Source organism: Loa loa, assembly GCF_000183805.2.
Source record: "Loa loa unplaced genomic scaffold supercont3.6, whole genome shotgun sequence".
Taxonomy (NCBI): Eukaryota; Metazoa; Nematoda; class Chromadorea; order Rhabditida; family Onchocercidae; genus Loa; species Loa loa.
Window position 1 is genome coordinate 389,436 of NW_018108186.1, and position 26,618 is coordinate 416,053.

The window sequence follows — 26,618 nt, forward strand, 5'->3', positions numbered from 1 at the left end:
ACTACTACATAACTATATATATATATATATATATATATATATATATATATATATATATATATATATATGAATGTTACAGCGTAGATTGTACCATAATTAATTGCGGAAATCTACTTAATAGAAGTGATTCAGGAAGTTTAGCTGATATCACAATGACAGTGATAGCTAGGTGAATAAATAATAAATGTTCTTGACAGCATTTTGGTAATTAAATATGATCCTTAAAGTTTTGAAAATGAACATGTTCAAGAGGATGAAAAAAGGAAGAAGTTATTAAAGGAGTATTAGGTTGATAACTAATGAAATGCTCCCAAAATTAATTTATTGATACGAATAATACTCAAAGATTCTTTTAATTCTGCTATTTTATGATCTAAAAACTTTGCGTTGTTCGAAAAAAAATAATTTTATGCTTTATAAAGCATGCAAGATTAAAAGGTGTCAACACTTAATTTTCCAATACTTTTGTAATAATCAATCCATCAGTATATTTCAATAAATAAAATTTCCATATTAAAACCGATACCATTTTTCGAGTAACAGAGCAAGTAATAAATGAAAATAAACAAGAAAAGCTCACCACCGGGGTTCCTATCAGTTCGTTATCAATTGCGGTAGTTAATATAGCATTCACGAGATTGTATATTAAAAGTAGTCTGATGATATGGTAGCCTTTCAATGTTTGCATAATTTTGGAGCGTCTATTGTCCAACACAACTCACATATAACTCAACTATTCCAAAGAGGCATATATATGATATCTGGGCTATCAATTAGGACATCAGTAGGCGAACAGAGGAAGATGAAGAAAAAGGGCTTAGAAAAAGGTACAAAATGAGTTTGTATTTAGATATTTGGGATGACTAAATAAGAAAAACATTCCACTTCCATCTCTCCGTTCATATTAACGGTAAATAGGTCACAAATCTTAATTGCTACGTAAATTTACATAATATCAAAGATTTTCATCTGTTTGTCGCTAAACTAAGAAAATAAAAGGAATCATTTCCAAAAATGTTCCCTAACTAAGGACTAAAGCAATTTTTCTTGATAAATTATTTGTTGTTGTCTTTACACTTGTTGTTGTTGTTATTATTATTATTAATTGTTCCAACATTACAAATGCCCAAAATGTATTTTACGTTTTGCAACGGGTATTTATTCCTTCTTATATTAGATAACAATAAAATGTTATTTTAAATTTTTAAAAAAACTGAGATTTTGAAAAATTCGATACCTTTCTTTTTGATTTTCAAAAGAATAGAGTAAAGAAAGAAATAATAGAAATGGATTTTTACTTTTAATTGATACTTTTTACTTATAAAGACTGATGCGATGAAGAATTTTCCACGAATGAAATGCGAAAAACAAAAAGGACAGGTGCTTTATGACATGGCAAAATATTTCGATGTCATTTATTTTTCAAGACATATTGATCTTTTTCGGAATAACATCTCAAATTTCAATTGTAGATAGTTCTCAAGTCTTGTAGTGGTTTGAAACATATTTACTTGCATCAGGGAACAATTTTTCCGTTTTATACAAACGTAATAATTTGATTAACTTCAGCACTATCTTCCATTCTTTCTAAACCTTAAATGATGAATGAAACTTCGTATGAATATTCAAAATTGACTTTAATATTTTTTTTGATCCAATTTCGCCAGTAAAAAGGAGAAAGATTCATTTTACGGTTGATTGGATGGAATGCAGCGGGATGTTTGATAAATTCTTATCAGGGATGATCTAGCATTACCTTCTGAAAACATTTTGGAAGAGGAATTTTTTTTCATTCATTTCTCTATGGAAGGATTTGACCTCATTATCCAGAATTTTTCGTTCATTTCCCAAAAGATAAATTGCGTCTGATGATTTTAATCACAAGCGTTTATGTTACGCAGTTTGAAGTTTATAATGCTCTTCCTTCATCTACCAATTCCCAACTCTTCTCCTTTTTACCATCTATTATAAATTCCAATGTTGTACTTATCCTAAATCAATTGCATTTGTTAATTAATTGTGGTTATATAATAATTTATTTGAAGCTAAGAAAACAAAACCTACTAGGAAATACAATATTGAAAATAATTGATGCTCTTAGAGATCGAAACGTCATGGAGATCGAATGCTCTATAACAGTGTCAACATGAATGGAAATTTCAGAAATTTTTAACGGATGCTAAAAAGTCCTGCATCTTATATTTTGTCTAAATGTGGCTGGAAAGTTCATCTTAGGATCACTGAAAAGATATTGTCAACCCACATTGTTATCAAACAAACGATCGACTGATATGTAAATATTATTTTGGATCTGCAGTTAACATATGCAAGAAATTTTTCGATCACTTTTCAAATTTTAAAAAGTTTCGACCACAATAAATAGTACGTAGGGAAGGAAGAAATTTCTATTACCAAAATGGGATTTTTCAAAAGTTTCAATTCCCAATGGAAAATGATTGAAGAAGAGAAGATTTGGTACGCATAAATGAGTTCAATTAAATCCAATTATTTTTTGTAGTCCCGAATCCTATTGACGATTAATTATTGTGAAGCCTAAATTTTCAAAAAACTATTTCGAAACTCTACAAGACATTAATTGAAATCTTTAAAAAAAAGGCATTACTTCAATTTTAGGAATTCTCTCAGGTAAATAAAAAAATGAAATCTTAAAAAATTAGAACAATGGATTTAGAGTGAAGATTCATTTCCAGTTAAAAAAAAGAAAGAAAAACTTTCACAATATTTGCCTACCTTACTCATAAAGTTCACTATCATGCAATTAAAATTTCGTCCACTTCCTTGTTCTCCCTCCCTTACCCTCTCTCTCTCTCTCTCTTTCTCTCTGAAGAGAAAATCTTAAGTCACCGTTATCAGTTTAAGCAATCAATAATAGTTAATTTTCCTCAGGATAAAATTCAAAGACAGAAGAAGAAATTGAAAGTAATACTCCTTCCTAAGTATATTTCATTCTAAAAGGATGAAAAAAGAAAAAAGAAAACCGGTTGTGGTAGAACAGTGAAATATCAATCATCCTAACACTTAACAATATCTATCAATAATGTATCTTTCTAAAAAGAAAAATGCAATGCTACAAGCACATTAGATTAAAATCTGAGCGCGATTGAGGTACTGACCTCCTCCTTCTATATTTAGGTTTTTGTCTAAACTGGCTAATGATTTTATTCCTTCATTCACTGATTTTAATGCATTTATTTCGATAAATAATTTCATTTTGATTATACTAGCTGTTAGCGATAAAATAATATTGAACTTTTCCTCTCAGTTCCTCCTCCTATTCATTGGTATTTAAAAAAGAGCTATCCCGGTATGATGTTATAGGAGCTGAAACTTTGTTGGATTTCTCACATTTCTTTTTTTATCATACTTTGAAAACATTACCAAAAATTCCTTTAATTTTGTCTTTGTCATCGGAAGAGTAAAATTCTCTTAATAAAATTCTTAAAGTTCCAATTTAAATTTTCTTGACTGAAGGGATTTCTTGGCACTCCGCCCGAGACACTGCCAATTATCGCAAGTGGATTGGTGTATTGATTGAATTAGAGAAAGATTTCAGTTATTTTAGCTAACTTAATCAGTCGTTGACTTAATTTAAAATTAGCAAATCTAACAGTTACTTTCGTATTATTTGCGTTTCAGTGTAAAAAGCATTAATAATACAAATTGTTAATTACTTTAAAAGAGTTGATTCGGTGTAGATTTCAATTAGATTTGGATATGTAAATTTGGCCGGAAATGAAATAATTGAATACATAATTACCATTTTTTTTAATATCATTAAATTCTTTCTTTCCACAATGAGAAGACAATTCAAATGTCGTTGTTGTTCATCTTTTGAATAATCTAACTCTCATCATCGTACCATTCGCTTTCAATACTTCGAGGAATTTGAAAAATTTCCCAGAAATCTCGTTTAGAACAAGTGCTTTGTCACCTATCGATGGCTTCCTTCAAAACAAATATTCTCTCACTTCAGTATTCACCACATTTTTAACTTTATTTAAGTTGTAAAACAAGCAGCGTCGCCAATCTCATCGTTTTCCAACAGTTCCGATCATTACATCTTACTACTTAGCAGCTATTTCACATCTAGTTTTCAAAAGCAAACTTGGATTACTCTACCATGATCTCTCGAATATTCCAGTTATAATCACTTTCTATTTTTCATCAAATTCCAATTTTATGCATTTTTTGTCGTTCACTGGAATACATGAATAAAAACAATTTCGATATGAGTGAAATTATGCAATTTTGAAATTCATTTTAATTTTTTTTTTTGATCAAGTAAAATTAAAACCTACTGAAATCAACTCTTCCATAACCACTTAATCAATTTTCTCATTTCATTCTAATCTTACTGTTGACTTATGCATGCTTTGAAGAATAAAACAGTTAGCCAAAAATTCTATCTTTCATATGATGTAACTAAAGATAATAAACTCGAATTTATGGTTCGAAATTTTAATGCAAATCTGACCTTTTATCAAGTGATCAAATGTCAACATTTATCTTTCCTCATTAAAGTTTTATGCGACCTCAATATTCTCCCTTGTTTCCATTAAGTCGAACAAAAGAAGAAAACATTTATGTGCTATTTTTTTATACCAGATATTCATATGCGCCATTTTATCAGATGCACTGGTTTGGTAATTTTAAAGATTGTATTGTGTTACTGGAGGAACAGAAATCGAAAAAAATATTAGATGTCTTTGAGAATTCGCAGAAGTTTTCTCAGAGAAACAGTATGAGGAAATGTCAGTCGTCATGATTACACTCTTTTTTGTCGCTCTATCAAAGAATCTTCTTGTCAACTGTCAAGTCATTTGCACCAATGAAGCTTCGTGAGTCTTCACATTTACGTTTTTTAATTTACACCTGGAATTAAGGCTTCTCTTCTGAAATACACCGCAAATTTTGGCAGTTTTATATTATTATGTATAAGATATGAAGGGGAGAATTATCGATAATTATCACTGATAAAGCGGGCTAATGTTGTTGCAATAATGTTTTGGTTCCAGTATTTGTTGAACAAAGAGAGTTTAGATGCGCAGGAAATCATATAGTAATAGTTCCATTAAATTCTTTAATTATAGTAACATTGAGAAAATTATCATTTGTTCATTTTAGCTTTAATGAGAAAGTAATATGCTTTGATCTCGATAAAGGTCGCTTTATTGATCCGAAAATTGGCCGAAATTCGATATATGATATGGAAGTTAATCTTAAACAGCAAGAAATCTCACTAGGCCAAGGTCGAAGGAAACGTATTTTTTTTTTTTGTGATTTGCAATTATTAATCAATGATTTTTATGCCTTATTCTTGAGATTCTAAAATAATTTCAAATTTTGTCATACTATTTAGTAAATTATTGCAATTATTTTTTCCTTCCGAAGCAGATTTCGAAATATGTAAATTTCGAGCAATTTTTCATGACTTTTCTTCCGGGCGGAAACGTTTCGTCCATTTTCACTTCAAAAAATAAATTCGAAGTTGAGAGAAAACTGATAAAAATCTTTTATTTTTCTCATCCATTTTGTAGGAATAAAAAAATGAATTTCTGAAATACGCGTGCATCCGTTTCTTGAAAAGATAAAAATCATTTCATTGCACTATCCATTTCTGTTTTGCATTTTATTTTCAAAATTTTAAATGGAAATTTTTTATGACAAAAACACACTTCCCTAAAAAATCTCTTATTTCTGTCATGTCATATCGACGACTGTCGAAAAATGAGGAACTTCCTTGCACACATAATTCGAATATCTCTCAAATCCATTTTTTATTTTCTTAGATAAAAATACTTTCCAAATCAAAACTTTACACAAAGTTTGTTGTCTTTTTAGCAATAAGCGTTTGTTTATTGCATTTTTTCCTATTATTTTCCTTAAAAACGCATTCATTGCATGCAGTTTGGAATGCATTTATGCAGGATGGTAGTCAATGGAAAAAATGCAAATTTTATATTTTCAATTAAAAATTTGAAAATTTTCATGAATATATATTAATTATAGCGCAAGCATGTCGAGGCTACAATTTTTACCGTCGCTGTCAAAAGAAGTACGCAACGCATTTGGGAAGGTTAGAGTGTCGATACGCAAGATGCTCCGTATGCATTACGAAACACTTACATCCGGATTGTCCCTTCTGTCACGCAGATAGTTAGTATTTGTCCTATGGCCTTTACTTACATCTGTGACAAAACTCCTAATAGATCAGAGAAATGAATTTTTTGAACTTCTTGAAAATTTCAGTTTTCGTTAAAATCTCAATTTATATTGCTCTTCAAATATTTTTATTTCAGTAGATTTAAATTGCAAAATTTGGAGCAATTTTTGTTACAGAATCGGTGTTTTGTCCGGCTGTCGAAACATGCTCTTGCCCTTGGAAAGCTGGCTACGGTATCTGGGATTCCTGTAGACGACAAATCAATAGTCGGTGCTATGGTACTTCAGAACTGTTCTAATTTCTACTTGGATCTTATTATACATTTTACTACTTCATATATTTGATGTAAATCAAAAAATAGCTAAACAATCACTAAAGAATTCCTTCTTTCTCTCTTCACTCAAAACGACGTCCTTGAAAAACTTTTGAAATTAAAGACTCTTGTCGTTTTTCAGTAGCACTTTTTAAATTAATCACTAGAAAACCTTTCTATTTGTAGCAAAACAAAAATAAATTTGCAGGTATTAATGTAACGAAATCAAAAAAGAGAAAAAAGAAACACCGAAAAAAGAATCGTTTCAGTTGACAAATGGGCATTAAAGCATTCTACTGTTCTCTTATAACTTTTTCAAAGAATGTCTGAAGTAATTCTTGTTATCCGAAGAAAATGCTCACAAAATGCTATGCAGAAGAATGTCTGAGAAACGGATTTGCCGATAAAATTTCAAACTCTGCGAAATGTTTGATATCTACCAGAAATGCTCGTACTCAATCCTGAGTAATAATTTCGATCTGTATGAAAAAATAACTCTAAATTTATGCAAATTTTTTACTTGAAATGATGCAATAAATGATGTATATGGTCTTAATTTATTTGAAAACAAATAGAGGAAAGGGTTGCAATATTACTGATACAATGTGTGATCTGCCAACTTTGACATCGCGGGAGACGAATGTAAGGAGTGGGGGAAAAGGTATGTTGCGCATCAAGTATTTACACCATGCAATAGTATTTTCAATGTAGATTGGAAATTTAGCACAGATTTCAATCCATCATACGCTTGATGTGATCCAAAGTCGGATGAAATTTCCAGAACTGTTGAGATATTTGGTGTACTCTTCCTATTATTATCAATTATTATCAATCATTATCAATAGTCACACGTTATAGTCTTTTTTTTTAAATTTGATAAACTTTCATTCATTTCACTTGCTGAATTAATCGTTTACGCCATAACCCATGAAGATGTCCACCTTAGCATCGATGCAAAGTAGTCCAAAATGTTTGCGTATTCACTGAAGTAAGTCCTATATGACCTATACAGGCTAAAAAAGAGCTGTGATATCAAATGATGCATGATGAAAGTTTTAGAGAATAACTGTGGGAAATTTTTAGCATCTGGATTTCGAGCATATTTGAACAATGCTGTTACAGGACAGACAGCTACTCAGGATCGTATTGATAGGCTAAGTAACTGGACACTTTTTGATTTGGCCATTTCTTTGCAGGTAAAATCATTGTCATCTATGAAATTGAAGGTGACCTTGTTGACATTCTGCATTTCAATAAAGCAGTAAAGTTCATATTTCCTGAGAAATATTGAGAATTTCGTTTTAAACAGCAGTAATCATGAAAATGATATCCATGGCTACTTGTGTTTATGGCTCTGGCTATATTCTTATCAACAGTTTCAGGCTACTATTATTATACTTAACATATTAAGTGCACTGGCAATGAGCATTGTTGAATTTTTGAGTCCATGGCCTATGCTACTTATGGCTTTACTATTATTCATCCCCATTTTTCCAATATTGTGCTCTAATCAGCGCGAAGGTAAACTGTGAAATACAGTGAAGCAAACAAGTAAATAGTAGACAGTTACTTATTAGATTTTAAAGTTACAAAGATAAACAGACAAACTGAAATGAGTTGAAATAACTTTGAATTTCCAGAAATTTTGAAACTCTTTGGTACGATGCAATTAACATGTGGCTTTGTTGAACTGTTCTGGTCCAGCTGTGTCTTACTTGACATGCATTATCATTCCAACGATTGGCGTGCATACTTCACCATGTGTACCGTATCTTGGCAGGTTAAAATAACTGTCGTGATTAGTTTTATAGGTAGAAATGTCAGCAGTATACAATTGTAAAAAGTTAAATCTTTCAAGAACTGCGATGTCATTTTATTTATTTCCAGTTTTTGGTGATTCGATGAGTTTGATCCTTGGCAGTATTAGCCACATTTTTCAGCTTGTGTCAATCAGCTTATAATAATCTTTTTTGTCCTATAATTATAGATTGAACTGAGCTGAAATCTGAAAAGCTTTTAAAACAAGTTCTTGAAAAACTTTTAACAAACTTTTTTTTTAATTGAAAAGAATTGATCTGTAGTTTTGTTGCAAGAATAGAATATTTCATTTCATATCAGATAAGAAAAATGTTCAGTTCATGTCAATAATTCTGATATCAGTCGAATGTCCTTTATTGGAAAGAATTATAAATATAAATGGTCAGAGAAACCAAATAAACGTTGAGAATAGCATTGTTACTGACCCTTGTAAGTTTTGGTATCAGAGTTTGAAGATAGCATTCGATTTTGAATTGAAGAAATGGTCATAGAAATGATAAGTGTAATGATTTGTTTATTGACACAAACAACTATGCAAATTAGTACCATTTAGAATGGTTAAAGAATGAAGAAAAATATGTTTAGAATGAATGAAATTATTAAAATGAAATGATTTTACAGCAAGTTGCAGTGTTGATTTACGTATATCGAAACTTCGTACAATTTTAAATTTTGAAAAGCAACGATTAGATGAGAGAAGGGAACGACGAAAAGAAAGGTAGAACAAAAGAAAAAATTTTGATTATAAAAAAATAAAAAAAGAATAACATAACATGGAATTTCCAAAAATGACTTCAAATTTTCATCAAATTTTGAATGAATCATTTTTGCTATTTCAATAAATAAATGGCATTTTTTTTCAGGTTGAAAAGAGACGAATGCATTAAAGACCCTAAAGAGTTTACCGACAGCTTAACACAATGTAAGTTTATTTCGAAAGGAAAAAAATTTTGGTTTGAAATAATGATTGTTTGCAATTCCACAAAGATTGCTAATTTTAAGGCATTAATTCTTATGCAAAGTTGATAAATTCCATTCTGAAGATGAGAGGTCATTTAAAGGATAATTAATGATCAAATGATATTTGCAGTGGAAGAAATTGATTCGCGAACTGCAAGGGACTTTTCTGATTTAAATACCAATAAAATATCGGATCTGAGAATTCCCAAAGAACAAAATGATAAAGTATTGCTATTTAGTCTTAGAAATTTTAATTTCAAAATAAATTTCTTATTCGGATCTAAAATTCCAAAGCATTTTTGCAAATTTTATTCAAATAAATCATTCAAGCATGTGTTTACAGCATAAAGAAAGTGAAAGCAGCAAAGAATGAAGTGATGAGCAGTAATTTTGAAAGGTTCGTTTCATTTTCGATTCATTAAAGAATAGTGTAGAGACCGATAATTAAGTTATTTTAGAGATCAGGCTAATATAGTAAGAGGATCTAAAATCACCTCCCTGGCAATCAGTTAGGTTGACATCAAGAGAATTCGGTGCTACATGTTTGAGCATATAAGATGGCCCCGGAGTGGTTAAAATTTAAATGTATTGATATTTCAAACTAAAGAAGGAATTTCAGGATAGATGTTGAAAATGGAGGAGTTTTGCTCAAGAAAGCATGCAGCGATCTTGCTAAATTGTATATCATTACGCTAACTTCGTAAAAAAAAAGTAAAATTTACATCTAATCGTATCTAGTGCGCCTTTTGATGGATAAATTAGTTCGATTCTAAATACCACCGGAAAATGTGAAGTATACAATTTGTAAGAATGTACTAAAATTCTTCCACCAGGATTTTCATTCCAATTTCAATTTCGGTTCCATGATATGACTTTCGAAATCAAAAATCATAAAGAGTATTCAGTTTTTTCTACCATTTATAACAATACATTGCAATGAATAAATTTTATTCATACTGGGAAAAAAAGAAAAACAAGGAAGACTTCTTTGGAACTCTTCCAAATCAAAAAAAGGCGTTGCTACCCTTTTTAATTTAAAAAGGTTGCGAAAAATTTTTCTCCAAGTCTCTGCAACGTTTTAATGATTGTCGTGATATTTTTCACTACAATCAATAGCACTTTAGTAAATTTTAGTTTCTATTTCAAAAAAACCGGATTCCATATAATCAAATTTAAACATTTAATTTAGTTTCGAAATGGAAATTTGAAATTGCATTTTCGAAAATTATATTTTGGCACGGCCAAAACTGCTTGAGAAGTTTAAAAACGGTGAAAATAGAAGGTGACATAATCTGTTTGTGCTGAATTGCAGTGATGCTGACTTCATATTTATTGTGAAGTCGTTATATGAGAGTTGTGATCTCGACATTATACAAGAAATATTTCGGAAATCATAGGCACAGATAAGTAACTATGGTTCTGGCATACTAAAAAGTGTGATATGAATGATAAGGAATGACAACGCTACCACTAATCACCTTATTCCATATCTTCCCCATGTTTTTTTTCAAAATAAATCCCAGAAATTTGAGAGAAGTGGGTCGTATGGCATCTATTTCTTAGAGAAGAATAATGTTAACCCAGTATTTTAAATTTTATGGCAAAATTAGATTTCCTTAATTGAGATTTTTATTTGTGAGAATAGATTTATTTTATAAAGCTAATTTATAAAGATTATATTGAAATGGCGATATCGAGAGTACTGCATAACACGTTCTTCTTTTATATCATTTTGGCACAACTTTTGCACATTTCATCGATGGACGAAGAATCTGAGAGAAGCAAAATTTTGGAATCGGAAACTTGAATGCTATAATAATAGCACAAAAATTAAGTGAATTTAAGCAAATCAAGTAAGTAAGAATTGTTTGGAGAGCCGATTGCATTCAATTGACGAAGTTCAAAACTACTTTCATGATTCGATAGAAAAACGAGGACTTGAAATGTGCAAACAAGTGATTCGTCCACATTCATCATCGCAGCTGCATTATCAAACTGACCGCAATAATGAGGCGCAGAAAATATTGTCACCAGTTTACGATTCGCAAAAAATTCATAACCATCCTGTAAAAAATTTATGTACCGATTTTACTAAATGGTTAATAATCCATTTTAAGTTGGCTTAAAATAAAGAATTACTTGGAAATTTTATACTAACCTGGACTATTACCAAGCCACCTTTTTTGCAACTACATTTTGCCATTTACAACCTCTCTTTCTACAATAATTCTAAAAGAATCCTATAATGAAGTACTTGAACAACTTGATGAGCTCGAGCAATTAGATCAATGTCTAGTTTTTGACACATTTCCATGACAACATCAGGACCAAACGTATATGATAATCCACGATTATTTGCTTGCCATCCTTTTATGGACGGATCTGGATCCGACCTGCAAAATAGTTTAAAATTATCCATGATTCTTTTTTTTTAAAAAAAAAGAAAACAAATAGGATAACATACCGTTTAAAAAAGTAGGAATTGATTGCATTTTGTATATCTCTTCAACAGCGAAGTTCGAATTTCAAAATTTATGTATAAATCTAATTTTAAGCAGTTAATTTTAAAAATTATTTCGCTTCTGCAAATTATGAAAATTGCATGTGTAACGTCATATTTTACTATAAGATTATGAAGTATACGTATTTCTCCAATACTAATTACGAGTAATTACGGAATAGAAACCATAATAAGTCGATATGAATGGATGGATTTGGAGGATCGATAGGTCGAGTAATCTGTCGAAGTTGATCGATAGTTTTCAGTTGTGGTGATAAACCGCCATGCATGCATAGAATTTTACCGGCAATTAGGCCTGTAAATGGCATGGTGTTGAACACTTCCTGAAAGCAGAAAGTAAATTTAAAAAAAAAGAAGTTGAAAAAAAGGAGGTAAATTAATCGCTCAGATTAAGTCAGAATGTTGCGCTAACATACTATAACACAAACCTATGTTATAAAAAATGATCAACAAAATCATTGCATATAGCATCTGCAGACATTCTGACATCGTCGCCAAGTGAAAAAAAAAAACGTACTGAAGATATTGCGGGGAATGTGCAATAATGGAAAGTATTACGCTTCCGGAAAGCAGTTGAAGGTTGAGTGAATTAAATTTATTTGAAATCAAATTGAGAAATCTTAATGAGGAAATGATAGGAAACCTGAAATGTTTGCCACAACCGCACACTTTGATAGCGACGATTGCATTCTTCGAAGAAACCATAGACTCGATTGATAACACTACACTCGTGATTACCGCGGAGCAGGAAGAAATTCTCCGAATATTTCACCTCAAAAATACCAAAGGACCGTTAATTGCAAATGATGAAGTGAGTTAATATGTGAAATCAAAAATTTCTATCAGAACATTTCATAGATGGTTACATCAAGGCATTAATTGTAACCCATAAATATGTCAAGCATATGGCCAAATATTCAAGGACTTTGTTTCATTGGATTAGGCTGACTGGTACTTTGTAACACAGAAGTAGAGATATAGTTTCAAGATTTTGTCTTCCACGATCAACATAATCGCCAAGAAATAAATAATTGACAAAAGGTGGAAAGCCGCCACGATCAAATAATCGAAGTAAATCTGTAATTAACGAAATTCTAATTTTAAACAATCCCAGCTAGCAATCCTATCATTCGCTATGGGTAGGAAATTTAGCAGATAAAGTTGTAATTAAAAGGAAACATAAGACCAAGCATAATTACATCTTAGCAAAATGAAAGGTAAATGAGCCTTCGCACTTACAACTAACACACTGCACAGTAATCTTACGAAAAAACATACCTGCTCTATGATGTTGATCTAATTAGGAAAGAAACTTTTTTAGGAATATTATTGTTTTGCAACAAAATAAAGGTAGGAATTAATAGATATAAGGAATCAATCAGCAGATAATTAACATTTCATTTGACTCGTGTTCCGTAGTTAAACTGTGCTGGAAATATAGCGATATGTTGACCTGCATATTGACCGTGTGTGTCACCGCAAATTCTGATTGGTGGATCAACCTCGATCAGTGAATTTTGCGATAGGAAAACTTCCTTAGCTAGAGAGCACAAATGCATAATTTCTTGCTCTTTTACGGTTTTCGTCAGACTACATCCCGGGCTGCCAACATTCAACAGCTTGCAAATCAATTCGTCCAAGTCCAACTTTTGTGCCATGCCTAACATTTTTTAGAAGCCAGTGTAACAAAGTTTCAAACACCAATTTCATGTTTTTAACCAGTTTCTTGAACTTCGATTTATTTCCTTTAAACGATGATTTCAATTTCCATTTATCAATATCCCCTTGGAAGAAAGTAGCAAGCAATTCAGGGAAAGGAGAAATGCTGAGGTGACAAACCAAAAAATTTAGATTCTGAATTATCTGTACTGCCTACGAAAATTTGTTGGGAGTACTCATGTCTAAGCCAAACAAAAAATTGGACTACTCCAAAGAAGTCGAAGAAAGCAAATGGAATGGATTTGCACCGGAAACAACTGCACGAAAGCTTATAAAAGCGTGAAATAAAGATGGACAATTGATTCCGCCCAATTTATACATTTCAAATATGTGCTAAATTTTCGAAACTCATTAAAATTTGTGGAAAAACTTGCAGAGGGCAAAATTAGGAAGACAAATGAACTTTCTCGGAATTTAAGCAAACAAATGAAATTCCCAGAAAATGCTGCAAATATAAGGTACTGGAAAAAATATAAGCAAATTATCCCAAACGACTAACAATCATAAACATAAAAAAATCCCTGTCGTTTACTCTTTATGAGGAGAAAAGCATGCATAAAGGAAGAGAAAGAGATTCAGTTCCAAATTTGAATTTCAAATTAACTCAGTTATCCAGTTAAATCAAGCAGTGTCCAATGTTTTGAAAAGGGTTTCATATTTTCTTCGACTACGTTAGGTGAAGATAGTTGATGTTTTGAAATATTACTGTAAAATACTGAAGAGAACAAGTAATTGCAGTTAACCGTTCTTATAAAATGTCATTATTAGAACTTATTCTCTATAGGCGTAATATTTCTAGAAATAACAAAGTAAAATATGTTATCAGTAATGGTTACATTGTTGGTCATTGTCCAGATGTGTGAATATTTGGAAGCTTGTTTGACCTCTCCCATGCAAATTATATTTCTTTTTTCTCCACAACCTTTATAATATTCTTCTTTAGCTTTTCATCAAAATCACATAAATTATTGCATTTAGGCATTTCATTATTGCATTTCGTGTTCTCTCATTAATCAATTGTATTGCTACATGCATATCTTGCTATTTAAAATTAACATATGAATGTATTTTAACGAAAACTTGATAAAAAAATTGTTAAAGTTTACGATGTCATTTCGGGAGTCAAACACCGCAATGTCACTAAAACAGAGAAAAAAAAACAACAAGTATGGAAGTAATGAATGACTGCTCTAACAACAATGGTACTAAAGTAGCAACATAACAAGGACGGTTCGACAATTTTGGTGTTCAACCGTCAAAAATGACCGAATTCTTCCTTTTCAGGAAAAAAATTACTAAAGATATCGGTTCACTATACCAATGAGACTTTACAAATTATCCACAGAACATTTGGACCGGACTTCCCTTTTGAAATTTAAGACACGAATACCGCTGCATTTGACTCTAATACTATCAATTCGCAATCCATCGACTTATTTCTGTTCATCTTCTCGTTCCTACGAATTAACAAGCAGTTTTAACAAGCAGATTAACAAGCAGTTTTAAACCTTGATTTGATAAATGTCAATATTATCGATTCCATCCCAATGCCATACTTTAATCCTGAAAATTCCATATGTAAATTTTAATTTCAACAAATCAATAGAGAAGTCACCACAAATTTTCCCACCACAATTTTCCCACCACAACCACACCTATTCTTCGAAATGCCAGTAACATTCCACCCCAGGTAAATTTCCACAGGAAGCAAGTGTTACACATCCGTTGCATCCCATATCAAGTGATACGAAATAGAAATAGCACAGTGATTTTCTATGAACAATTAAAGTGGAAGTTGCATTTGAGTTTTGTCGAATTTGATGAGAGAAGAGGTCTTTTTGGAGTATCAGTCAATGTTATACTGATGGTTTACTCATTCTCGGATAAGCTAAAAAGGAACTTTGAATATATTTTAACTGCTTGTTAATTTGTCAAGCTCCTATAGCTAAATGATTCGCAAAAATTTTTTTATCACTACTTCCATTGGCGTATTCTATTTTGAAAATTTTTTCTTATAGAAACTGGAGTTATTTTACTATCATGATAGGTTATGGGAGCATTCCCTTCTATGTGATAATGATTTTCTCTATTATCTACCTTTCGTTTTTGAATTCTTCGCGCATAATCGTTGTTATTTTGCATTTTTAGAATATGATGATAGATTCGTCGCGAATGTCTTTTATTTATGGTTTTTTGTTTGGTAGGACGATTCAGAGCATATCACTGGCAACCAAATTAAGCCTTCGCCGAAAGAATCGTCAGTACTGCACTGTTCGTTTATCGTTGAAATCTGATGCTATTTGTGAGTAAAAGTAGATGGTATCAATATATACCCTTCTCTTTTTAATGAATTTGAATACGAAAATATCTACATGTTATTGGCTCCTTACCCCTAAAGATCATGTAAGAAACAAAATAGCATTATAACATTGTCCAGAGAGATGCTCTGCTTTATTAACTTAACCCACTAGTCTAAGATGTTCAGGTGGGAAGTTCTCAGCACATTTCACCGAAGCTATACGGTTAGGAGGGAATTTCCCGAGTAATGGATTAATAATTCAAAACAAGCAAATTTATTCACCTATTGCAGAAAAGCCAAATTGCTGTAAAGATACCCTTTGCTTTGCTGCCTTCATATCGATTGATCGCAAAATCTGAAAATAACAACATATTTTTACGCCTTTTATTGGAATTAGAATTGCTATATGGAGCTGCTGAAGCGAGATTACCGACTTATTTCACGGATAGCGACTGGGTCAAATACATCCAAATGACTAGTGTTATCGAAAGATGCTGCTACTTGTATCAGCTTTATGAAAGTAGGAAAGAAATTGAAGGAAAACATAAAATGAAGGTATGCTTGTTAAATTATCGATTTTGAATGAGAAGGATTGCTATGGAGCTTAATTTAGCAGCAACGGTAAGACAGCGAATTGGTGTATAGGATTCGAGATGGTGCCAACTTTAATGTTTTCCTATTCTTCAAAATCAACCCTTATTCATTTATATTTTTTACTGCGGTAGTAATACTGGTCCTGGCTATAAGTTTCCAGAAAAATTCACCTCCCCCCTTTTTTATGGTAAACTATGAAAATAATAACACGTCCGCCTTATTCTGTTTTATATTAAAAGACTTCAGATAAGATGTCGAATATTTCTCATCCTATTTTTCAGATGCATCGAGAAGTGGAAATTACTCATAAGGGAGACTTTCATATCAACACTCTTTATTACTTCGAAAGAGAAGATTTCAGAAGTATTTTAGTTAAATGATTTCATATAATTCAGATGAATTTCACCCCTCTTTTGAGGTTATCAAAACCGTATTATTTCCAGTGTTGAAACATTTGCACAGATTGACACTCGGAAAGCACACATACATTCATTCAACTCATGTAAGAAAGCATCAGAAATTAAACTGGCTTTCAAGGAGCATAAATGGAGGTCTTTAAAAGCAGTGACTAAAGAAAATCATTATTATGCAAAGTCTTTCATTAAAGTTATATTTTGAAGGATTTGCTTACGAAGCATTCGGTTGTCGATTACTAGCCGCATGGCGCTGTAAAGATTCGTTCCCGCCGTTGCTAGTTGATTGTCGTTATCTAGCCGATTTGAATCATCCGACACAAAGAACTTTAGTAAAGTATTTATTACGCTTCATTTGAAATTTAAAGTAAGCAAAAGTAATTGAATTAAATAACGATGATTTTCATCTCTTGAGAAATGCTACATTAGTTTTACTTTAGTGGTAACTAATTTCCTGATGTGTGATTGTCTTCTGATGTCATTATTGATGCACTTCAGTCGACCCATCGTTATTATGAAAATGCTCAATAGATGGAAGTACTCAGTAATCAAAGTAATCAATATATAAGAAGTGAATTGATATTCTCTTGAAATAGACAAATTTTTTTAAAGTAACGGACAAAGAGGGTTTGCGATAATTGATGAGAGGTGACAAAAAGGGAATTTTAAGCTGCGTTTTATGTGATCGATTTTAGACAGATAAAAGATTTGGTGCTCGACAATAGCTTGCAGCGAAGTCCATTTCCGGTCGTTTTTGTAAATTACCATACTACGATTAACATCGCTGAAGAGGTTGTGAGGTATGTTTCAAATCATGTGACTTTTTCTGAAACTCGTACGAATAGTGCAGTTGATAGCATCATTTTGTGGCAAAATATAAATTTAAATGATTGTTTGATACTTTCAACAAAAATCTACTCAGCAAAGAAAAAATTCTCACCGTAAATAGTCAGAAAAGGAACTCTTTAAGAAACCTGAGTTTAACCCAAATCTTGGTTGATGTTAAGTTCATGGCTTCGGAAGCGCTGTTTGCCAAAATATCGCCCGTCTACTGCTAATGGAAGTGAAGAACTTCCCGATGAGAAAGGTGAAAAAAGAATAAAGGATCGTATTTGTGCTCCATTTGTTCCTATTGTTACAACAGCCACAGTTCGTGAATGCCTCGGCTGCACTAATCCCGGTATAATTCTAACTTTGTATCAACTGTTCTTTTTTGTGGATTTGAATCTGAGTTATGACTTTTGTGTAGGTCGATCTCTAATTTCTTCCCATGAGCATAGCTTTCAAATGAACTGATTAGTTTACATGGATTCCCCCAACGATTTTTAGGAAATCACGATTTTTGCTGGAAGTTAAAATTAATTTTTTTTTCAGTCCTGACTTTAGTTCAAATCTTAGTGCGCCTTATTAGATATTCAACTACTTACACCAAGAAATCTGCTTTCAGAAGAAATTGCTTACATCAACCCACGAGCTGCAGAATATTTACCATCTCCGCTTTCGAAATATAAAGCATTCGTGTTGTGTGCCACTCCGGACAACAAATTAATAAATTCTGCTTTTCAAGCGGCCAGAACTGAGCAGTTAAACTCTTATAAACTGCCCATCACTAAATTTTTGAAGTAAGCAAGGACCATTTATATCAGCATAATAATAGACTTCATTGGAGACTTCTTTTTTTTATTATCGAAATGACAGTTACCTTCCGATAAATTCGAAATTTGAAAATATGTTACAGTCTGGGACAAACAGCGGTCACGATGCCTCTAAAGATTACAGCAAATATAATTCGTGACGTCTACGCAAATAGTTGCGAATGGAGGACAGCATTCGAGAATCATATACCTTATTTCAATATTTTAGCTAATGATATGTATAAAAATCACAACGACGACAGAGATACTCTTCAAGTACTTTTTTTATGTTTCAGCACTTCTGTTCTATTTTGCACGTTAAATTAAGCCAAAAATTTCGACTAAATGCTTTAGGTGATAAATATTGGACACCTTCAGGAAGTTTTTCGAGCCAAGTTCCAGCACTGATATTTGAAAGATCGGTGCTTCATGTTAACACGCAAATCACTACCATATCCTCTCTTTTTCCGCTTTAAGAGTGACTTGATTTGACGCTATCAGTCCAATAGTTCTAATGAGGGAGACGAAAGATTGGGCTACGCCTTTTATCTACATCGAAGTTCACCAATTTCGTTAACGTGTTGCTTTTCCAGGTTATAGGACAATGGCTTTCGGATGCTGAACGAAGAGGGAAACGGAGAAGAAAGTTCGTTCATGCATATAGCCGGGAAGAACGAAGAGCAGCACAAACGGCACTTGCAGAACAGAACCTGTCTTAGTTCAATTACAAGTGATCAGTGTTCATTCATATCCAAAGTATGAATACCAAGACTGCGAGATCTAAAGAAATATGAAATGAGCAGAAAATAAAACCAAGGTAATTTCATAGATTTCATACCTCTGTCGTCAATTTGCGAACTCTTTTAACTCGCTTCCCAGGAAATCTCTTTTTAGAAATAGCATGACTCCAGTTTATATTGCTCAGTTTTACGATAAGATAAATAAGCTTGGCATACTAACAGCAGTTGTAGAGGAAAAAATTTTTGAAAAAATTATTCTCAAAAAAACTTTTTAAAAAATTCTCTTATAGCATAAAACCAACATACACTTGATTACGTAATATAACACGGATTAAATTTATTAAAAAGCAGAAGTAGTAAATTCATTTGCGAAATCGGATACTTTCGTGTGAAGTCAAATCAAGCGAGAAAAAACAGTACTGTCAATTCTCGGAAAATAAATCCAGAGAGTGTGGAAAATACAGGTCGAAGGAGATCTGACGACATTAACGGCATGCAAAACTTGTAAAAGCTATACCTACGACAGTTCGAGCAAATCTACTGGGGAAAATGAGTTTAAGATAGTATTAGAGCGATTTCTTGGAAATTCAAATAAAAATGGAGATGAAAATGATAAGCAGTATTAAGTGGAATTTGGAAAAATTTTTAACGTGTGGTAACTCGTCAAATCGTTCATGCAAGATTGGAAACAGTAAAATAAGCCTACAATAAAACCACTAATCGAAACGACTCTTCAGGAAAACTGATAACGAGTAGATAGGCTAGATGAACTAAGGCACTGGGGTTCGAGCAAAATGAAGTTCCCAAATTTATTCTCGACTTACTCCAAATTTTTCGGTAGATGCAAAGCCACAAATAGTACGAGTTTCGCGCCTTTATTTACTAACCAGAAAGAAGTTAGGAACGCAAGATCTCATATTCATGTCTAGAAATTTATAACTATTTAGAAATTTGTTCAACAAGCGGCATGTTATTCCGCACATTGCTGGTTGCAAATGCAGCAGAACCTTTCGGCAATACACCAACTTTTTGCGCTAGATCAGCGAGTCGATTTGCTTGTGGACTTTTTTGTTCATCATCAATGGTCTGCAAAATTGTTGGTCATATTAAAAAAATAACATACCACGGGAGAAATGGTTCATTAAAAAAGTCAGATCACCATAATCGGTTTCAAAGCATATCATCTTGGGTTAGAAAATAGTTCTATCCAGATAGGTAAGTAATCCTGTAATGGTCGAGAACGTACTTACTCTGCGAGTAACCGCTCGATATACAAGTCCATCTTCACCAACGTAAAATACTGTGAGACCATCGTACCATTTCAACTTAAACACGAAGTGTGGATTACCGAAGCAACTTCACTATGTGTCTATTTCTTGAGTTTTGGGTGATAGTAATACATCACTTTGCATACAAAAACAGGAAAATAACATAGAAGCAAGGAAATACCCTTTTGATACGATATTCATATTTGAACAGCATGGGATTCAGTAAGGATCGTATCAGTGAGACATGTTTTATGCGCCATCTTAACCGTACTGTTCCATCTTCCGAGATTGGTAATATATTCAAGACCTGAAATAAGGATAATGAAAGGAATTTCTATTTCACTAACTAATCACTATGAGCAGGAGTGATGTTGAAAAAAAAAAAAAAAAGGAAACAGAATTACCTCCATCTCTATATGAGGAAAACAAAAAAGACATATTACATTAATCGAACCGAAATAAATCATGAGTTTGTCTCGACCCCTAAAAAATGAAATTATATAGTACAAAAAGTATAACTGGATAGTCTTCTTCTGCTAACGGCGCGACTGCACACCGAATACGACTAATGATTAAATAAAACTGAAGATGCCAGCCATCAAGTCATACTAACACCCAAGGGATTCATCCAAAGTCATTCGTAGAGAAAATGCCAGATAAAAAAAATGGAAAAACACGACAAGCCCAAGAAATGGTAAGTTTTCGGTTAGCTAAAAACTGTTATGTGGAATCCTCATTCCATACACCATTTTGGATGGTTTACATATTTTTATGCAGAGTTCTCCATTAAATCTTGGATGATGCAACACCAAGATTTACAAAAATAATGTAACCATACGAAAATAACGAAACCTTACCACAACAAAAGAACTCACGTAATAGTCATCTGCAAAATCTCATCCCTGTACACCACATCCGACCTATAAAATGTGTAATCAGGCTGCTCCCGAAAGAATCGTGGAGCCTGAAATGCAACATCTGTTCGTACTTTTCTCTATAACCACCTGTTAGCGTTTTTGCAGCTGAACATGAATGATTCAGCAGTACTACCTCTCGAAGCATGACGATGGAGCTGGGAGGTTCTAAGGGTTCTAAACAGTAAATCTAACAGAAATTTCAGACCAATTTGGAGTCACTTGTAGATGAGGGTAACAGCGACTTATTACACTTCATACTTATTACGACTCATTTCACTTGTTACATTTCATAAGATACAAAAATACCCAAGCTTTAAAGGGCACAAAACCTTGTCTATGTTATATGCATGTGAAACTAAATATTAAACAGAGAAAATTAATTCCACGTTGCTTTAACAATATCAGTCATTGTCAATTTTACGTAACAATAAAAATTTCGGTTCAGAAAACTTACACACAAAACAAAATTAAGGAATACTGTTACCGTTATTTCTAGTCTCTTTCGTATGTGTTCCAACTGAAACATTTCTGGTCCTTTGCTACCTCGTCCATTACTATATGCACGTGAGACTAAAAAAGAAGTAGAGGAGGGAACAGTGAGAGGGAGCAAATACCGCAATATCGTTCGCATTTGTGCTGTTGTCGTTAAAACTGCAAAAGAAAGATATAAATTCATCAAAACAGGATAAAAATATTTCGTACCAATCAAAAAGCATGCAGAAATTCCCACGCTATAAACTGAAAAATTGAAATTGAGAAAAATAATGAGTAGGAAGAAGCCGATGATCTAGAAAGTCAGCACTTCAGAATTAGCAACTTTATCTCTGATATCTCGAAAATAGTACCGTCTTTTGCAAATAGTTTGAATTCAATGACTTATAACATAGAATTAAAACTTATTCATTCTAGTGTACCAGTCCCGAAAAAAAAAAATGTGACTGAAAAGCTACGACAGTTCTCAATGGAAATTAGGAACAACTGAATATGTATGAAATAATCTTTCTTTCCGTAAAGGAAAAGAGCTCCTTTGTCTTTCCTTAGAAATTTGATACCAAAAGAAAGAGAATTTTAAAAAGAGTCAAAATCAACATCCCATGCAGAGAGATTCACTGCTGACCTTTGCCGTTTTCAGTTTTCGCAGCTTCTTTTAGTTTTGCTAGAGCAGAAGCATCGTCCTGGTCGTTCCGAGTTATCTTCAAGAATTTAAGTAAATTAAAAAGAAAAGTCATTTTGAAAAATGATCGCTGCAACATTTGAAAAAAATAAATATTGAGATAAGAGATCAAGAGATGTGTGCTTAACAGTAAAATTCCAAAAGTATTTATATATTCTAGAAAAAATTTCGAAGAGTTCAAAAATTAGCGAATTTGCAACCAACTTACCGGTCGGTTATTAATCTTGTAAATACGTCCATCCTTATCAAGATGAATATCTAAAGCTCCTTCAACAATATCTGTTTGCTGCAAGAAACAACCTTTCAATAAAGCGTAGTAAATCAATAAGATTCGATATAACAAACTTTGAGAACAAAAACAGGGTGGAAATGTCCATCAAGTTCATACCTGATGATATAACCTGATGGCCATCATCCGCCAAAGAACTATAACGACATCACTGTTTTCATAGATGCATGATCCTAATTTCTAAAAAACAAGTACTTTGTAATGTGCCTTCACAAACAAAGCTTTGTAATTACAAAAGCAGTGTAAGCCGAGTGATAGTAAAAAAAACCTTGAACCTCAAAAAAGTATACTATACCTCAAATCTGCTGGTCGCTCGCATCAAACTGAAGTATAGCTTGGAGAGCGAAATACGTCTTATAAATTTATCTATGCCCCTGCAAACACAAAAACTGACTAGAAGTTCATTAGAATCCCCATGAATCATATATCTGAATGAAAAGTCCATCAGAATAATCACACTTTTATACATATTTGAAGTCTTTTTCAAGGCCAAACTTTTTTAAAAAAGATTATGCAGTGAAGAAATAGATGAGTGAAGGACTAATATAAAATTAATACCAGCATGATAGTGATAAAATGCTAAGAAATGCTGGAATTAAATGTTGAAATTTCCTAAATAAAGTTTAAAAAAAGCATTTAAAATACGAAGGATACTTAATGTGCTGATTAAAAATTGAATCGTCGTAGACAACGTCCTTGGCACACAACTTCATAAATTCTAAAAATTGCTTTCGATTGCTTAAAAATCCTGGTACCTAAAACCATATTCAGTTTGCATTACTTCATTCTACCCTTTCTTATAAATACAATCCAAACTTGTTAATGAAGAAAACCAAGTTTTACACAGCTGTCACAGAATACCAATAGGAAACTTCCGTCAATTTTGTTTCTATTATTCCTGAGTTCTAGTGCATTTTCAAAGAAAGCAGACATGAACGTGAAGTACAAAAGTAACCGAAAGGAATACAAAAGTAACCAAGAGAAGACGTAACCAAAGTTCAGATTTAAAATTCGTGAAATCAGGTATGACAAGAAACAGATAACTGCATTTCATATTTTAAGATGAACGTACCAACGTATCGGTGAGGCAATCCACATAAAATAACTGCTCTTTGGTTGGCAACTTCTCTTCATCAGTAACTCTAAGACCTGCTGAAGTCGATGGATTTTTACTAAAAGTGTCGTGCATATATCTGGCCGAATCCAGAGATCTTCGAAATGGCCGGTAACGGTGGTACACAGAAAACTCCTGTAACTTACCTAATTTGTCAGCTTTCTGCACAATGCAAAATTCCCTCCCTCGCAAACGAAAAAAGAATTTTAAATCCACTTAATAATGATGTATTAAAGAAAAATTAATACGTTAGAGAACTGTGAATATCCAGTCCAAGTTGATCAGTTAGCATAACAATAAAGAGCTAGTATTATGACAATTTAAAACCATGGATAGAATTCCTAGAAGTTTCGGGACAAACTTTCTTGGTAAATCTTCTGAAAAAGTCTTTTCCGAAATTTATTTGACTGCAATATGTTACCCGACAAGAGCACGACAACAGTACTGTCGGTACTGATACCAATGAATTGCAGCTTCGTCGAGAAACAATGATTGATCGTGGATATACAAATTGTTTCCACAGCATTGCTGCAATATCGTTATTCTTTTTTTTCTAAAAAGAGTCATTTATATACATCAGTCAATGATGACTAAAGTAACATTGGTTCACCATATAGCACAGAATGAATGGTTGCTCTTTTTTTTACAACAACAGAATACTTCATTTGTTCAATGATTTATAGTGAATACGAAGAATCGCCCAAATTTCTCGTCAAGTCAATCTCCTTCATTCTGTCGAGAGAAATGCAGCAGCAACTTCAAGAACTGATTCCTCCCACTCTCCTCTTCTTCGTAATAGCAAACCAAGCATCTACCACCCAAATCCATTACTTGCTGATGACACAAAAATGAAGCCACTAAATGAAACAATTGAATCCCTCAATTTGAAATGATTTGCAGCGTTTGGAAAGAACTGGTAAATGGTTAACTAGCTGAGATTATTTACACAATTTCTATAATATTTACTTTATTTGTTGTCTTCATGTCCATATTTAATTTCTGAGAATATCTTTGTAGCCAATCTTATTAATTTCGTTTTTCAGATTTAATTTTGCAAGATGCAATTTACTACCATTGAAAATTTCCTGTACATCCTACATTTGAATTACTTAAATTGCAAATAAATTCAGCAATTACATGCCATTTATTTATGGGACAGTTATTCTCGAATAGATATATAAAAAACAGCAAAGTGAGAAGTTCTAAATTTCATTTCTAAAAAATGCTAATTTTTTGGTTAAAGAAAAATGTTTTTCTTCACAGTTTTGTTTTTTTTTCCTTTAGACGACTCATTGATGTTTGGATATTCCTTTTCTTTCTTCGATCCGATGGTTTATTGTATTTATGATCATAATTCAGTGCTTATTTATAACAGTACTTTGTACATTCTTTAGTAAACTTTGTAATTAAAATCGATATTTAAGAAAAAAAGTCTCGCATAAGTTTCATCAGTAGCTCATCTAAATAATAATCATTTACTTAGTCAAATGAAACAGCACTGAATTCAGCTTCAAATTTTATCCAAGATACCTGTTATAGGTGATTATCTGATTACTAAAGGCAAAAAAAAATGATTGAGTTTGCTAGAAAAGATAATAATCAATTGAAATAATGCATATCCTTCCATCATGGAAATCTGTTTAACGAAAATTTTATTTTTACTGAGAATACTAATTACCGGAAGTATGTTGGCACATGGAATATTCCCAACAAAATACTACATAACGCAATTATCGCAGAGGGATTTGTATAATATTTGTGTAATCGATTTCAGTATTGTCTTACGTATCGGGATTGTGATGTTTTATTGCTGCTCTGATCCTCCTAAACCATCTTAATCATTTTTTCAAGTGGATGGTAAAGATGATGGTGAGAAGCAGTGGAGTATAAAAAGATAGATGATTATGAATAGATATCAATTCGGAAAAGCAGAACAAAACGAAACAGTTGGCTAGGATTAGCGATATTTGTTTAGATTCCACCGATTTTTACTACTCTGAGCACATCTTAACTTCTACGGATGCAAAGAAAATATGAGTCATGTAAATGATGTTATGTTTATTGATACAGTATTGATCCATATCAATAGATATTGCTTGTGAATGCTATCCCAGTAGTCATTGTATTTAAAGAACTTTTCCAAACTATCAAAGTCAAAGATCATTATGACTCGAAAAAGACATCCATCGAATTGTTTGATTATATCTACAATATTTTAATCTAATAAGATTGCAACCCTGTAGAGCAATACAAATTAACAACTTCTATTGTAGCTGCTTTATAAAATATTTAGTATATCTTTGTTTATTATGAGATGTTCCTAATTTGAGTGAATGAAAGAAATCAATGAGAAATTTTCAGAGATCAAATTCATCAAATTTGAGAATTTTGTGAACATGCAAATTGGTGTAATCAAAACGTGTTGGAAGTTGTTTTTGAGATGGTATGCGATTAATTTTCGACGGCTTTTTTGTTGATTGTAACCTAATTTGTTTGTGGAACATTTAAATGCATGCTGCAGTCGGAAAAACCATTCTAATTCAGGTCATCTAGTGAATTCATACCAAGGAAAAGTGAAAAAGAATGACTTTTTTAATCACAATATTTTCTTGTTGATATAGCTTCAGGTGGAATATTCAAATATATATATATATATATACT

The 26,618-nt window shown here is 32.3% G+C and overlaps 5 protein-coding genes across 5 annotated transcripts; 3 read left to right on the plus strand and 2 right to left on the minus strand.

Annotated features, from left to right (window-relative positions):
- Window positions 1-4,770: 4,770 nt before the first annotated feature.
- Window positions 4,771-6,482, plus strand: LOAG_03803 (hypothetical protein; the record flags this gene model as incomplete). Its single annotated transcript, XM_003139339.1, has 4 exons — window positions 4,771-4,859; window positions 5,146-5,282; window positions 6,031-6,177; window positions 6,361-6,482. The coding sequence occupies 4 exons, from the start codon at window positions 4,771-4,773 to the stop codon at window positions 6,480-6,482; spliced, it is 495 nt and encodes a 164-aa protein (XP_003139387.1).
- Window positions 6,483-7,100: 618 nt separating this feature from the next.
- Window positions 7,101-8,402, plus strand: LOAG_03804 (hypothetical protein; the record flags this gene model as incomplete). Its single annotated transcript, XM_003139340.1, has 5 exons — window positions 7,101-7,158; window positions 7,581-7,693; window positions 7,880-8,018; window positions 8,138-8,277; window positions 8,385-8,402. The coding sequence occupies 5 exons, from the start codon at window positions 7,101-7,103 to the stop codon at window positions 8,400-8,402; spliced, it is 468 nt and encodes a 155-aa protein (XP_003139388.1).
- A 2,703-nt stretch (window positions 8,403-11,105) lies between these two features.
- LOAG_03806 (serine/threonine protein phosphatase PP1-alpha catalytic subunit) lies at window positions 11,106-13,463 on the minus strand (the record flags this gene model as incomplete). Its single annotated transcript, XM_003139341.2, has 6 exons — window positions 11,106-11,339; window positions 11,530-11,668; window positions 11,962-12,119; window positions 12,440-12,568; window positions 12,752-12,873; window positions 13,250-13,463. The coding sequence occupies 6 exons, from the start codon at window positions 13,461-13,463 to the stop codon at window positions 11,106-11,108; spliced, it is 996 nt and encodes a 331-aa protein (XP_003139389.2).
- Window positions 13,464-15,655: 2,192 nt separating this feature from the next.
- On the plus strand, window positions 15,656-19,376 carry LOAG_03808 (hypothetical protein). Its single transcript, XM_003139342.2, has 9 exons — window positions 15,656-15,786; window positions 16,106-16,369; window positions 16,690-16,771; window positions 17,029-17,158; window positions 17,517-17,621; window positions 17,829-18,001; window positions 18,269-18,443; window positions 18,560-18,731; window positions 19,049-19,376. The coding sequence occupies exons 1-9, from the start codon at window positions 15,667-15,669 to the stop codon at window positions 19,172-19,174; spliced, it is 1,347 nt and encodes a 448-aa protein (XP_003139390.2). The 5' UTR covers window positions 15,656-15,666; the 3' UTR covers window positions 19,175-19,376.
- Window positions 19,377-20,062: 686 nt separating this feature from the next.
- Window positions 20,063-24,761, minus strand: LOAG_03810 (hypothetical protein). The gene is made up of 13 exons (XM_020446418.1): window positions 24,379-24,761; window positions 23,916-24,092; window positions 23,498-23,598; window positions 23,139-23,217; window positions 22,943-23,023; window positions 22,763-22,840; window positions 22,498-22,573; window positions 21,865-22,031; window positions 21,339-21,427; window positions 20,868-20,946; window positions 20,645-20,770; window positions 20,446-20,520; window positions 20,063-20,281 (listed from the first exon to the last, which is right to left on the minus strand). Exons 1-13 carry the CDS (start codon window positions 24,481-24,483, stop codon window positions 20,135-20,137), a joined length of 1,380 nt encoding a protein of 459 aa, XP_020303238.1. The 5' UTR covers window positions 24,484-24,761; the 3' UTR covers window positions 20,063-20,134.
- Window positions 24,762-26,618: the final 1,857 nt, after the last annotated feature.